At 46.2% G+C, this 15,000-nt stretch overlaps 2 protein-coding genes across 4 annotated transcripts in view; both read left to right on the top strand.

Moving 5' to 3' along the window:
• Nucleotides 1-10,319, top strand: part of rrbp1b (ribosome binding protein 1b) — a 25,651-nt gene extending 15,332 nt beyond the window's left edge. Inside the window, exons 19-30 of one of the 3 annotated variants that reach the window (XM_048247924.1) lie at nucleotides 160-252; nucleotides 561-665; nucleotides 1,295-1,384; nucleotides 2,121-2,213; nucleotides 2,558-2,629; nucleotides 2,924-3,032; nucleotides 3,729-3,805; nucleotides 4,200-4,280; nucleotides 6,455-6,589; nucleotides 8,270-8,362; nucleotides 8,513-8,656; nucleotides 9,418-10,319. In XM_048247924.1, the coding sequence (XP_048103881.1) occupies nucleotides 160-252; nucleotides 561-665; nucleotides 1,295-1,384; nucleotides 2,121-2,213; nucleotides 2,558-2,629; nucleotides 2,924-3,032; nucleotides 3,729-3,805; nucleotides 4,200-4,280; nucleotides 6,455-6,589; nucleotides 8,270-8,362; nucleotides 8,513-8,656; nucleotides 9,418-9,453 (1,128 nt within the window). In that variant the 3' untranslated portion in view covers nucleotides 9,454-10,319. Of the gene's footprint in view, nucleotides 1-159; nucleotides 253-560; nucleotides 666-1,294; nucleotides 1,385-2,120; nucleotides 2,214-2,557; nucleotides 2,630-2,923; nucleotides 3,033-3,722; nucleotides 3,806-4,199; nucleotides 4,281-6,454; nucleotides 6,590-8,269; nucleotides 8,363-8,512; nucleotides 8,657-9,417 lie in introns of those variants that run through there. The other 2 variants (XR_007194070.1, XR_007194071.1) reach the window with 2 other exon arrangements.
• A 679-nt stretch (nucleotides 10,320-10,998) lies between these two features.
• Nucleotides 10,999-15,000, top strand: part of aars2 (alanyl-tRNA synthetase 2, mitochondrial (putative)) — an 18,797-nt gene continuing 14,795 nt past the window's right edge. Inside the window, 4 exon segments of the mRNA XM_048247930.1 lie at nucleotides 10,999-11,268; nucleotides 11,698-11,886; nucleotides 12,284-12,429; nucleotides 12,985-13,176. Of these exon segments, the coding sequence (XP_048103887.1) occupies nucleotides 11,011-11,268; nucleotides 11,698-11,886; nucleotides 12,284-12,429; nucleotides 12,985-13,176 (785 nt within the window). The 5' untranslated portion in view covers nucleotides 10,999-11,010.

Genomic DNA, 15,000 nt, shown 5'->3' with positions numbered 1-15,000 from the left:
ACACACTCACACAAATAACACAGTATCAACTTATGTAGACATCGCCTCTGCCATAGCTATGAATTGTTCAATTGCATTACTTTCAGGAAAGCATATCATCAGTCAGTTCTGTGTAATGTGGTCTAATTTGAGCTGTATGTGTTTGTGTGATTCTCACAGGCCGAAGCTGAGAAACAGCTGAACTCTTTCCAAACGGAAGCCAAGAATGCCCTACAGGCACTATTCCCACAGGTTGTCATAGAAACAGAACAGGTAAACATACTGATTTTTTTTTGGTTTATTTCGGACCTACAGCTGAATCACAGCCATGGCAATATCTGCTACCAACAGCCCTTTCAGTCATTGGGCCAATGAATATAACTATCAGTGGACGTGCCCTAGAAGACTGTTAAAATAAATGTTGTTGAAAGTATACACTTAAACTTTTTTTTCTTTTTTTTACACCCAGTAGTTTTAGTTATTTTTTTTTTAGTTTTCGTTCCCCCATAGTATTTTTTTCATGAGGATACCACTGAACTTATTTTTGTTGTTTTTGTTTGTTGCCGTTGTCTTTGTCCTAGGATAACTGGTTGGAGGCGTTCACAGCCAAAGCCCAGGAGGTGCTCAGAGAAAGCCAGCCCAGCCAGGTCGCCCAGCAGGAGGGCTCCGGATCAACGGACCTGCCGGTGAGAAAGTCTCTCCTCTCCTCTCCTCTCCTCTCCTGCAGCAAGTTAGCGTCCAGTGTCCAGCTATCACGTTGCGTCGGACACTCTGTCCACACTGCATGAGTTAAATATATGTTACACTTAAGTTACATCGTGTAAACAACATTTTGACTAGCTGAATGAGCAGTCGCCCCCCACCCCCGCTCGCCCACCACCAACTGGAAGTTGAAATGGCGTGTGGCATGTCATACAAGACTGGCCGCTCACCACCCACCTGTTTAGGACATTCCAATAGAAAAAGCGATCAAACTTATTTCTTCATTGTTGCTTGCTCAGGTGCTTGCACACTGCCCAGGCAAACGTCAACACACCCCAACATGCTAAACTTGCCAGTTGTTGGTTGCAGTCGTCTTAAAATTACACAGAAAAATCAACTGCCAGCTCCACATTGCCCAGACAGTTAAAGACTTTAGAGCGAGTCAGACTCAAACATTCTACCCAACAAACACAGACTGTTGGAGCTTGTGGGGCGTTTGCGGGGCTTGCACCTTTTAGTTAATAAAATAACTGGACATACTAACACATTGAGGCCCTGCTGTGTTATGTGTTGTGATGGGTGTCCTGTTGTCTTCTCCCCTATGGTCCCTCAGGAGCTGCTGTCCAAGCTGCAGGAGGCCGAGGAATCCCAGAAGATACTCAAGGCCGAGTGTGACCAGTACCGCACCGTGCTGGGGGAGACGGTGAGCACACACACACACACACACACACACACACACACACACACACACACACACACACACACACACACACAGAGTTCACTCACCTGTCCAGATCAACTATTGGGTGTTTGTATAATTTATTTAGACAAATACGGAACTGAATGTTCATTGTCTGAGGGACGCTTGTGCCTCCTGGAAAGTCTCCACAACCGCTGGACCCACATTTTATTGGTTCAACTCCAACCACTCCAACTCCTTCAGACTCTTTAAGATGCACTGCACCACTCTGTGTCACTCCTCTGAATTCCCCTCACCTCCACAAAGTGCATTTAAATTCACGAAGGTTCAGCTAAAGGCCTGAGTATCGCCCCCCTGACGCTCCTCGTCTCACAGGATCCATTTTCTAAAGAGTCATCAGAATGTGAGAGCGGCAGATAGATTGAACATTCCAGCGCGTTAACACTCCACACACTCACAGGAACACGAGAAACATGAGGAACACGAGTCAGGGAGCGCTCCAGAGCGCCATCTAGTGGGCCAGTAGTGCCTGTACTTCACATCAGCTGTCTGTCTGTCTCTTCCATGTTTCTATCTATCTGTCTGTCTGTGTCAACCTGTCTGTATCTCTCTGTCTGTCTCTGTCTGACTGTTTGTCTGTCTCTGACTGTTTGTCTGTCTCTCTACCTGTATGTAACTGTCTGTCTGTGTGTCGGTCTGTTGGCCGTGACCTTTCTGACCTCTTGACCCCTGTGTACAGGAGGGCATGCTGAAGCAGCTGCAGAGGAGCGTGGAGGAGGAAGAGCTCGTCTGGAAGGCCAAGATCGGGGAGGCCGAGGCACAGAGACAGGCGGCAAGTCACCCTGTTCACCCCTCACTACACACACCCTTCACTACACACACATAAACCTACAGCTCATCCTTGTTTATACCTACTATATACTTACTATATATGCACATACTGGCACCCAGTATCCTCCTCAGTGTCACCTAGTGAACCGATAACCTTCACTTCTATCCTGTATGGCCAGTAACGTTGTGGTGATTAGTTTAGTAACGTGGTGATTATCTGTAGTAACGTGGTGATTATCTGTAGTAACGTGGTGATTATCTGTACTAACGTCGTGGTGATTATCTGTAGTAACGTCGTGGTGATTATCTTTAGTAACAATGTCTCCTGCTGTTCTTCTGCTACAGGCCCTGGATCAGGTGAAGGCGCTGGAGGAGGCTGCAGAGGCCATGAGGACAGACAGTCCGGACACCGAACAGGTACACACACACACGCACGCACACACACACACACACACACACACACACAGACTGAGACATGGACTGACACATGCACACCCCCACAACACACACACTCCCACAGAACAGGTACTCCCACACACACACACACACACACACACACACACACACACACACACACACACACTAGGGGTGGGATAACCAGACCCTCAGGGTTTAAGCTGATATGAGGCAGCATAATGTTAGGTGCATAACTTTAAATGGGCAATTACTCATCCCTCTGTTTGAATGTTGTTTATGGCGTTTCCTCCCCAGCTGAAGGAACAGGTGATGCTGCTAGAAGCCCAGCTGGAGAAACAGCTGGAGTCGTTGACCTTCAGCCAGACCTACGCAGAGGAGATCGCACAGGTGAGCACGCTCAACTGCACTCTCCAGCTACAGGGACACCTATAACTGGCCAAGCTCAGTCCCAGAACAGTTAGAGGTGCTCTCAGCGATGTTATGCGGTTTCTAAGCTAAATTTTTTTTTTTTGTCACGCATGACCAGCATTTTGGGTCTGTTAAAGTAAACTGAAGGTCTTTATATAATGGACTACTTCTTTCATGATCTATGTTGGCCATGTTTTATTTAACAGACCCCTTGTGTGACTGGGTGTTTTGTAACTGGCCTATGGCCATCTCTATATCTTGTATCACTAGTGTTTTGTAACTGGTCTATGGCCATCTCTATATCTTGCACTGCATCAGAGAGTAGCTGTGTGATGAGACCTGCCCTGCCGTCTGCTGCCTGTGTTTAGAGTCCATACTGAATCTGAGTGTAGTTGACCCATAATAAAGTTGTTTTTAATCTCTATCTCTTTTCCTCCCTCCCTCCCTCCCTCCCTCCCTCCCTCCCTCCCTCCCTCCCTCCCTTTCTTTCTTTCTTTCTTTCTTTCTTTCTTTCTTTCTTTTTCTTTCTTTCTTTCTTTCTTTCTTTCTTTCTTTCTTTCTTTTCTTTCTTTCTTTCTCTCTTTCTCTCTCTCTCTCTCTCTCTCTCTCTCTCTCTCTCTCTCTCTCTCTCTCTCTCTCTCTCTCTCTCTCTCTCTCTCTCTCTCTCTCTCTCTCTCTTGTCCAGCTGAAGGCGCTCTGTCGGAGTCCCAGGCTCAGCTGGAGGCTGCCCAGGCAGAAGCCCAGAAACAGACGTCTGAACTCGCCACGGTAACGACCCGACCCAGCCACCCTTAACCCAACACATCTGGGCCACAGCAGTGCTCTCTGAGACTCTGGGCCAACATCTGTTTTATTGTCTCCTTGTCCATATCAGAGACTTCATAATTCATGGGTGTCACTTGTACTCATTTACTCGTGTCAAGTGAAGTCACTTTTGCTTTCATCGTAATCATGTGGAATTGATTTGCGATTTAATTAAAAAATACTGTGCGGGATAATATTCTATGACTGTAAATGCAAATCATCCGTAACCATAACAACCATGCACGAAAACACAATGTCTGCCCAGTTCCTCCTGTCAGGGGTCAAGGAGATGAAACTCCCTTTTTTTATTTTCTTTTTGTGGGCAGAGTTTGTTGTGATTAACAGCTTGCTGTTTCAGGTGAGGCAGCAGCTGAGGGAGTCGACTGAGCGCGTGCAGAATGAGGACTACTCCCACTCTCCGGGGTCAGAGGTCACACAGGTCAGGGTGCCAGGCCGAAGGAACGCACCCTGCAAAGCCTTCTGGGAACTATCAGACACTGTTTTCCACTTCTTCTACTATTTAACATCGTATAACATCTGTCTTCAAATCGACCCGGCTCAACCTCCCCTCTCGACCAGAGACCAAATTCAGCCTCCAGATTTGTGTAGAATGATTGAGCAGATATATTCAAAATAATCCTGTGTTTCTAGCGTATGTTTCGTATGCAAAAAATACATGAAATTCAATGAAGCAAAATCCAACAAAACAACAAAATACATGCTAATTTGGAGAGACACTGGTTGTTACATTGTCCTTTCGCCGTCAGCACAGGAGATGTCACAATGTCACATCTCCCTGCTGAGCTGTGATTTGTGCAGAGAAGAGGCTGCTACTGATGAGTGGAGAATCGATTAGATGGCAATCTTAGCATCACTCTCCTTCAGCTAACCCCCGTTAATGCAAAAACATAAACGTAAAAAAAAACTTAAAACTTCCTAATGAGGTGCCCTAGTCCTATGGCTATATTCTTCCAAAACAAAAGCCATAGGGCCCCAAGTTAGCTTACCCAGTAACTAAATCACACACTATCCCTCAGGATAGGCAGTACTGCATCACAACAGTGAGAAATATGAAAATCACTCATGGACACACGTAGTGTTTGCATTAACGGGGGTTATTGTTAGCACAAAGTTAACAACTTGTAGACACATACTTGAAATGGCCCTCAAGTCTCCTTATCCTCAAGTCACCCTACCCTCCATCTTCATACAACATGTTATGATATTTTTATTCTCGCACACCCTATCCCTCCCTCCCATGCATCCCTCCCTCAATCTATCGCTTTCTCTCTGATAGTTCCCATGTAGGTGCTTGCTTTTGGTTGACACTAACCTCTGCTCTGTGTGTGTGTGCGTGCTAATTGCTAGTTTTCTTTTGCTGTGTTTGGAAACAACTCGTAAAATCCAAACTGCAAAAGAACTTGCAGGAGATGCTTTTCCAACCCTGTCGCTTCCTGTGTTGCTGTCTGTCCTGGGCCTGTATCTCTAAAACCTCATGGATTTGTAGATCTCCACAAGACACAAGCTTTTCATTGGTCCACACAGCTGGTACCGTCGGACTGACTGATTGAATACAATGCGTTAATTTCTTTAAAAAAAAAAAAAATGCTATAATGGTGTGTAACTCGGTTGATACGGTTCCCATTGGAGTATGTTTTGGTTAAGAGTTCCACTTGAGTCATTGCTACATCGATATACCTCTAACTGGACATTCACTTGTGAGTAAATTGTAATTTTGTGTGAAATAGACTTATGTGACCCGAGCTGAGTTGAACTAGAACTTCCTTTCTATGTTTTGTGCCCATTTCCAAATATGTTGTCATGCAGTGAATATTGTTACATGATACTGTAGCAGAGATGCTGTAGATAGATAATTGTACAGCGGTGTAACAACGAGAATGTTGGAACATTAACATTATAAAAAAATATTTTAAACATATTTTTTGCTGAAGGGTTAAATGACTATTGTCAATATGCCATCATTTCACATGCCTCTGTCCCACCATGGTCATAGCACCAAAACTTGATGTAGTTCTACGAAGGAAATCAATAGGGGTGCTGTTTTTCCGGAACATTCTCCCAGCTTCTGTGTGTGGTTGTGAGAGACGGGCCCCTGGTGTTTGCGCTATAGCAGCTGCTTACTGAGCCTCACTGGTGCGTTCAAAACATTTGGGGAGAGAAAACTAAAAAAAAAAGATTTAAACAAATTCTCATTGAATATGGCCGAGAGCAACTGTGCTTCAAGATGGCTGCTGAACAAAACAACTGTTATGTTACCTGGAAGATTTTGGCCTTTGAAACACAGGGGTTTTATTGTTTTTTTTTTTTGTGTGTTTATTTTCACGGTGAGCTTTTTTCAGCTTCCTGGTTTTCGAGCTGAGCTGCTGCCTTCTGGAAAGTTCTCCAAATCTAACCTCAAAGCTTGTTTGTGTTTGTTTGTTTGGTGTCACAGCACTGCACCCTTGTCTAAGGAGTGATGCAAGCACGTCCCCACCTCACCCCAAAACTCCCACACAGACACATTCTCCTGCTCCTCTCATGGCTGTTGTGTCCTTGACAACACATTGTGTTTGACCTTTGCATAACCTCTGTGCGTTCCGACTCTTTCTGCAGGTGCAGAGCCAGCTGGAGGAGACGGCTGAGAAATTATTGACAGAGGAGGCCATGAAACAGCAGCTAGCAGAGAGCTATGATCAGGTAGCCACCACACGCAGCATCAAACAGCAGCTAGCAGAGAGCTATGATCAGGTAGCCACCACACGCAGCATCAAACGGCAGCTAGCACAGAGCTATGATCAGGTAGCCACCACACGCAGCATCAAACACAGAGCTATGAGCAGGTAGCCACCACACACGGCATCAAACAGCAGCTAGCACAGAGCTATGAGCAGGTAGCCACCACACGCAGCAGCTGACACCGAGCTATGAGCAGTTACGGCTCCCACACACAGCTGCGTGCATCGCGTTGCTGGAGACGCATCCCATTCACTTTAAATGGGCTCACGATCCGCTGTCGAACTGAATTGTGGGTCCGCTGTCAAGGCTTTCTCCCTGCTACAAGCGCTGAGGAGTTCAGCTGTTGCTGCACGGACAGACGGCACAGGCCAATCAAGCCAATCTACGGACGGCACCAACCAATCACATTACGGTTTTACTTCAAGTCATTTGCATAGCTACCGTCGGGAACACTCACTGGAATGCGTTGACGGAACGCAGCTGCGCAGCATCAAACAGCAGCTAGCACAGAGCTATGAGCAGTTAGCCACCACACGGAACATCAAACAGCAGCTGGCACAGAGCTATGAGCAGTTAGCCACTAGGCCACATGCAGCTTCAAACCGCAGGTAGCCACTATATACACAAACCTACACAACATCCAAGAGCAGCTGGCAGAGCTATGAACAGGTAGCCACTATACGGCAAACAAACTAAATGACCTTAAACAGCTAGCGGAGAGTTATGAGTAAGTAGCCAACACACGCAGCATCAAACAGCAGTTAGCACTGAGTTAAGAGTAGGTCGCCACAACATGCAGCATTAAATGGCAACTAGCAGAAAGCTACATCACAAGCAGCGTTAAATGGCAGATAGCTATAAACGGGTATAGCCCCTACACCACAGCGACCACAAACAGCATCAAACGGCAACTAGCAGGTAGCCACTACAGACATAAACACAACATTCAAGAGCAGCTGGCAGAGCTAAGAAAAGGCAGCCACTATAAGCAGACAAACTGAACAACATCATACAGCAGAATAAAGATAATCTAAACTGCATCAAAGAGCTACACAAGCACTAAATAGGCCTACACAGCATCTAACAGTTAGCTAACAGAGCTTTGAGCAAACAGACAAATCACACAGCGTGTGTTATCAATATAGGAGAACAGAGGTAGGAGATTGCAATGGTCATGTCCTACTAGACTTTATAGGAACATGTTATGGTTAAAGCTGTGTCCAATTGTACTGCAATTTCCCAACTTTTTTTTATTTATTTTTTATTTATTTATTTATTTATTTTTTTTATTTTTTTACTTGCATAAAACACGGTCCTGGCTATGAGGGTTTTTTTTACTTGCATAAAACACGCGGCTAATAAATTACTGTGGTGTGATGGTGTAAAGATGAGTGATTACACATGGCCGTAAGACGACATGATGTGATAGTTGGCCTGTTTGATGGTTAGATACTGTAGACGCACACATACATACATACATACATACATACATACATACATACATACATACATACATACATACATACATACATACATACATACATACATACATACATACATACATACATACATACATACATACATACATACATACATACATACATACATACATACATACATACATACATACATACATACATACATACGTACGTACGAGTGCTCATGTGTGTCCGCCTTGTGCTCCCCTACCAGGCTCAGAAGTGTGTATCGGACCTTCAGGCCCAGCTGGAGACTCTGAGAGCAGAGGGCGAGGGACCCACTGTCGAGCTGAAGGTGCGTGTTTGGGTGCGTGTGTGTGTTCACAAAACACATTGACATCTTCCAAAGCTGAGACCACAGCACAACTTCAAATCTCAAAGCATTTATATTGTGTTTTTTTGTTTACTCGTTCGTGTAGTGTTAATTGTTTTCTGTTTTTATTTGTGTTTGTCCCAGGAGCGTCTGGAGAAGGAGAAGAAGCTGACGAGAGACCTGGGTCAGGCCGCCACCAAGCTGCAGCTGCTCCTTAAGGCCACCCAGGACCAGCTGGCCAAGGAGCGGGACACCATCAAGCACCTCCAGGAACAAACACAGGGCAAGGTGACACACACACACTCTCACACACACACACACACACACAAGGGCACATGCACGCACTCAGACACACATGCACGTGCACACACACACACTTACACTTACTGAAAGCACATACACACTAGCACAACAAATTAATAATCTGCTAAAGAGAGTTGGTAGCTTCCGGACAGTCATACATGCGTACTCGCTCACACGTTGAATAAGGTGATAGTTCTCTCTCTCTCTCTCTCTCTCTCTCTCTCTCTCTCTCTCACACAAATGTGAAATGTTTTCTCTGCCCCTCGTAGCTGATATTTTTGGCAGTGCACAGTGAGCCTCTTGTTCCGGAGCCAGTACCCTGAGGCTGATGAACAGTTCTGAAACACACACACACACACACACACACAGTCCTGGTCTGTTACACCACAGCTAACAGGGGCCCTGGGGAGGGCAGAGGCAGGGTGCTACGTGTGTGTGTGTCCATTCATGTGTGTTAGAGAGTTGCAATGTACAAATAAGTGTGTATATGTGTAGGCACATCTATGGCTGTTTTGTATTTGTGTGAGGTTATTGTTTTTGTTGTGTGAACTCTAAAAAAGTGATTTTTTTGGGGGGGGGGGTGGAAATAAAACCAACAAAACAAAACAACCATTGTTCTTCCATGTGCTGGTTTGGAGTATTTTACATCTGGATGTATCCCTCATTCATATTCAACGTTTGGTTTATATTTCTGAAAATAAAATATAATCTATCAAATAACCATACTTTTTCCGTTCTGTTCATAGAACACTGAAGAGCCAAAGGAGGGAACATCTGTCTGAGCCAGACTGGACGACCATCAGAGAGAGAGACGGCGAGAGAGGAAAAGAGGAAGACCAAGATGAACGACTTTTCCAAGATGCCTTAATTTACTCGACATATTCATTTATATCTTTGTAGTCTCACAGTGCTGTAGTAACTGTTGGGCGGAATGGACCTTTCAGAATGGAAAGAGGGATGAAGTGAAGGGAATAAAAAGAAGAAGAGAAGGAATGAGAGAGGGAGAGAGAAGGAAGGTGTGGGAATGAATGAGTGGATCTAGTTATGTATCTTTTAAAAAAAAAAAAAAAAAAAAAAAAAAAAAAAAAAAAATCGCAGATCAAAGATTTAAATGTGGGACACTTCAGCCGAGACGAGGCGGGCTGCGGGTGTCTCTGTGGACTCACATTCCCAGAATGCACCATTCTGTCAGTGTTAATGGATCAAAGGGAAATCCTCCATGTGGCTGCGTCACTGCACGACTCGTGGCGGAATAATAATAATAATAATAATAATAATAATTAAATAAAAGAAGATGGTGCAATCACTTTTCTTTTAACTTTATTGTTTTTTCTCTTGTCCTTTTTTCAAATGGGAGTGGAGGAGCAGGGGATAGGGTGGAGGACCTCAAACTCGCCACCCCAACCCAGGAATGGAGGAAAGGGAGGGGGAGGAGCAGGGGATAGAGTGGAGGACCTCAAACTCGCCACCCCAACCCAGGAATGGAGGAAAGGGGGGGGGGTGGAGCAGGGGATAGGCCTGGTGACATTTCTCCATTGCGGTACGGAGACGACATGCAATGTTTGGCCCCTACACCTGTTGCTGTGGGGACGGGACACCCTCATAATGTGATCATTTGTAATGAAACAATAAAACAATGTAGACCGTAGTAGCTCTGTCTCGGCACTATCATTTGACATTTGTCATTTTTGTTTTAATTTGCTTGTGATTGAGAAGTTGAGTGATGCTAGATTTGCATGACTTCATTTAATTACAATTGTGACCAAGGTAAAGCGCACACAGGCCTTGTTTTTGATTCAGAGAAGCTGTTGGATAACAGGGTGGACAACCACATTACATACTGGCTGCCTCTGCATGATGTTCTGTCATTTTGTTTGGTTTTAAATGACTGAAATGACTGATAAAATTAATGAATACCAATTTAATATCAGACACTTGTGACACAATTACAATACATGATGTGTTAGTATAGTGTGTGCCCACATTGTTGATCTTGACTTAAGTGGTCTATTTTGAGTCTGAAGAACTGGACCACAGGTAATCTGACACATTCATCTCAGTGAGTAGAATAATCTGAGGATGTGAAATGATATCAACACATGAGAATGGCCAAGGGGGTTCTGTAACAACTGGATACATCGATTTTGTCAATTTTCTGTTAAAGTGTTGAATACACTCCGACTAGTGTGATTGTGTAATTATTTACTGTGTATGGCTGCTTTAAGAAAGTATTGCATTGTGTAATTATTTACTGTGTACGTCTGCTTTAAGAAAGTATTGTATTGTGAATCTGATTGGACGACTTTATTCGTCACCTTTGACCCAAACTGAAAAGCAATATGGCGGCGCCCGTGAGAATCCTCACCGCCTGCCGCACCGCAATATTGAATGCAAATGTCACTGTTTTCTCGCTTCGCTCACGAAAATGTTCAGCTTTACCACACACAGATGTTCAGAAGGAATACTCGTCCAAATGGGTTCGGCGGAAATTCATCGATTTCTTCAAAGAACAGCACGGACATCGGGTTGTACCGTCCTCGCCCGTGCGACCGCGGGGAGACCCGAGTCTGCTGTTTGTGAACGCTGGCATGAACCAGGTACAGAACATGACATGATGGTCACAAATTGTTACCCAGACCGAAATGCCAATGCAATGCTGCAGCAGACATACTATTTCAAAACGGGTTAAGTAAGACGTTAAAAGGAACTGACCTAACGTAAATCCATGCAGCGACATGTCAATTGCCATGTCTCGTTAATTACCTAAATGGCTAACTGCAAGGTTAAATACTCACATTTGTTGACAGTGTTGTTCAAGCACGTCTCTTGTAATGCTAAGTGAGCCACGGTCGAATAGAAAACACCATCGAGAGGCAGGCACCATCGAGACCGCTAAGTCATGTCAGGTTATGTTGTGGTAATGGTGCACATATAGCAGGTCACACATTGAAACTGCTACTCTGAAACCAATTGCTACAATTCTATGACTACTTTATTACTGAACGCTATGTCTGTTACTGTATTAGTTCAAGCCTATTCTGCTGGGTGCGGCCGACCCTCACAGCGAGATGGCATCCTACCGGCGCGTGGTCAACAGTCAGAAGTGCGTGCGCGCCGGAGGTAAACACAACGACCTGGAGGACGTCGGCAGAGATGTGTACCACCACACTTTCTTCGAGATGCTGGGGAATTGGTCCTTCGGGGACTACTTCAAGGTGAGCGAGAGAGAGAGAGATGCACTGGGTGGTTGAGAATTATGCTGACCGTTGTTTTATGTTTGGTAAAGTGTTGGATTGAATTCCATATGTCCATAAATCCTCTTGGTGAAACTTGCATGCATCTATCCTATCATATCTATCATAACTGCTAGAATAGTTTGACAGTTTGACCACAGAACTGCTGAATTAATTACATGTTAACAAGTACTAACGATTCCTAATCCTAAAATAAACTAGCCATTAGTGCTTAGATAGTTCCATGGGCTGACCCTTCTTTCCTCAAGTCTTTCTCTCCCTCCCTCTCCCACTGCCTCCCTCTCTCTCTCTGACTCCCTATCTCTCTCTCCCTCCCTCCCCCTCTCTCTCTCTCTCTCTCTCTCTCTCTCTCTCTCAGGAGGAGGCGTGCAGTATGGCGTGGCGTCTGCTCACTCAGGAGTACGGGATCCCTCCGGAGAGGCTCTATGTCTCGTACTTTGGTGGCGACGCAGCCTCCGGCCTCCCAGTAGACGAGGAGACGAGGGAGATTTGGAGGAGCCTCGGGTACGTTCAACATAAGCATGTCATGAAACAGCCAGGGTGCGTTCAAATCCCCTCTCACATGAAACAGCCAGAGTACGTTCAAATTCCCTCTCACACGAAACAGCCAGGGTGTGTTCAAATCCCCTTTCACATTAAACAGCCAGGGTGCGTTCAAATCCCTTTTTACATTAAACAGCCAGGGTGCGTTCAAGCGGCCACATGGAACAACCAGGGTGTGTTCAAATGAAATGAAAAAAATGAAAGAATCGCTGAAACTAGATTGACCTGTCTATGCCTCTCCTCCTCTCCTCCCCTCTCTCCTCCTCTCTCCTCTCCCTCCCTCCTCCCCCCCCCCCTCTCCTCCCTCCCTCCTCCCTCCTCCCTCTCCTCCCCCCCCCCTCCCTCCCCCCCCTCCCTCTCCCTCCCTCCCTCCCTCTCCTCCCCTCGGCCTCCTCCTCCCCCCCTCCCTCCCTCTTCTCCCTCCCTCCTCCCTCCTCCCTCCCCTCGCTCCTCTCCTCCCCTCTCCTCCTCTCCTCTTCTCTCCTCTCCTCTCCTCCTCTCCTCTCCTCCCTGTAGGGTGCGAGGGGAGCGCCTCCTGCCATTCGGCATGTGCGATAACTTCTGGGAGATGGGTGATGTGGGCCCCTGCGGCCCCTGCACCGAGATCCACTACGACCACGTGGGCGGCCGAGAGGCATCCGCACTGGTCAACGCAGACAGCCCAGAACTGGTGGAGATCTGGAACCTGGTCTTCATGCAGTACAATAGGTGAGATGGATGCTACACACACACATATAAATATATAAACTGCAATTTGCAGCCGCCAGCAGAGGGCATTTAGCCTATGCTTCCGGACAATATTTTGCGTCTCCCCTAATTCTGAAGCAGTGGCACCGCTAAATGAAGAGGAAACACTGAGAAGAAAGTTAATGCTTTAAATAGGCTACATCAATACAATATATAATATGTGAACTGAAACTGGATGGGCCATAATAACCTCTGACTAGTTTAGGCTACTTATTGTTAAATTGCAATGTGAACGGCAGCCAGCAGGGGAGGATACGTCTCAGGATTATTTAAAAAGCAAATGTGCATCTGCCCTGATTCTGATACCGTGGCGGTATTAATTAACCCATGGGGGACCGCCATGCTGAAATAAATGTACAGGAGACACTGTATACACACACACACACACACACACACACACACACACACACACACACACACACAGGCCCAGACAACATCCCAGGTCGTGCGCTGAAGGACTGCGCTGAGGAGCTTAAGGATGTCTTCACAGACATCTTTAACACTTCCCTGAAGCAAGCCATCCTCCCATCATGTTTCATAGCTGCCACCATTATACCTGTGCTGAAGAAAACTGCTCCATCCTGCTTCAATGATTACCGCCCCGCGGCACTGACACCCATCATCATGAAGTGCTTTGAACGGCTTGTCATGTCACACATCAAATCAATTCTCCCCCCCACCCTGGACCCCTTCCAGTTTGCATACCGAGCCAAACGGTCTACAGAGGATGCAATCTGCTCTGCCCTCCACCCAGCCCTCACCCACCTGGAAAAAAGAGACTCATATGTGAGATTGCTGTTTATAGACTTCAGTTCTGCATTCAACACCATAATACCACAACAACTCATCTGCAAACTTGACAAACTGGGACTCAGTACCTACCTCAAGTAGTACGTGTTGGCAACAATATCTGAAGCAGCATCACACTGAGCACGGCTGCGTGCTCAGTCTGCTGCTTTTCACGCTGCTGACGCATGACTGCACTGCAACCTACAGCAACAACCACATAGTGAAATTTTCTGACGACACAACTCTGGTGGGTCTCATCACCAAGGGCTTAATTTCCAGACTCAATACAGGTTGGAGGTCGACCTTCTGACCACGCGGTGTAGGGACAACAACCTCCTGCTGAACGCCAGCAAGACCAAGGAGATTGTTGTTGACTTCCCGAGAGGTCACACCCAACACCTGCCACTGACCATCGACGGTGCTGTGGTGGGAGAGAGTGAGCAGCACCAAATTCCTGGGGTGCACATCAGTGAAGACCTCTCCTGACCACCAACACTGCATCACTGGCTAAGAAAGCTCAGCTTCTGTACTTCCTGTGGAAACTCAGGGCAGCAAGTGCTACACCAGCCATCATGACCACATTCCTACCGAGGCACCATTGAGAGCATCCTCTCCAGCTGTATCACTGTGTGGGGCAGAAGCTGCACTGAATACAACAGGAAAGCCCTGCAGCGCATAGTGAACACAGCTGGAAGGATTATTGGTGCTTCACCTCCCCTGAAGGACATTTACACCTCCTACCTCACCCCTTAAGGCACCACAATTGTGAGTGATGCAAGTCACCCTGCCACAATTTGTTTGATCTACTGCCCTCTGGGAAGAGGTACAGAAGCCTGCGCCCCAAGCACCACCAGACTCACCAACAGCTTCATACACCAGGCTGTTAGGGATGCTGAACTCTCCCTCCTCCCCCTCAGCCACATAACATCCTGGACTTTGGACCCACAATGGCTGCCTTGCACTACTCCACTTTCACTACTCCACTTGTACACTTGC

The sequence above is a fragment of the Alosa alosa genome, chromosome 7 (genome assembly GCF_017589495.1).
Source record: "Alosa alosa isolate M-15738 ecotype Scorff River chromosome 7, AALO_Geno_1.1, whole genome shotgun sequence".
Classification (NCBI taxonomy): domain Eukaryota; kingdom Metazoa; phylum Chordata; class Actinopteri; order Clupeiformes; family Clupeidae; genus Alosa; species Alosa alosa.
This window is presented reverse-complemented; position numbering and strand designations above follow the sequence as displayed.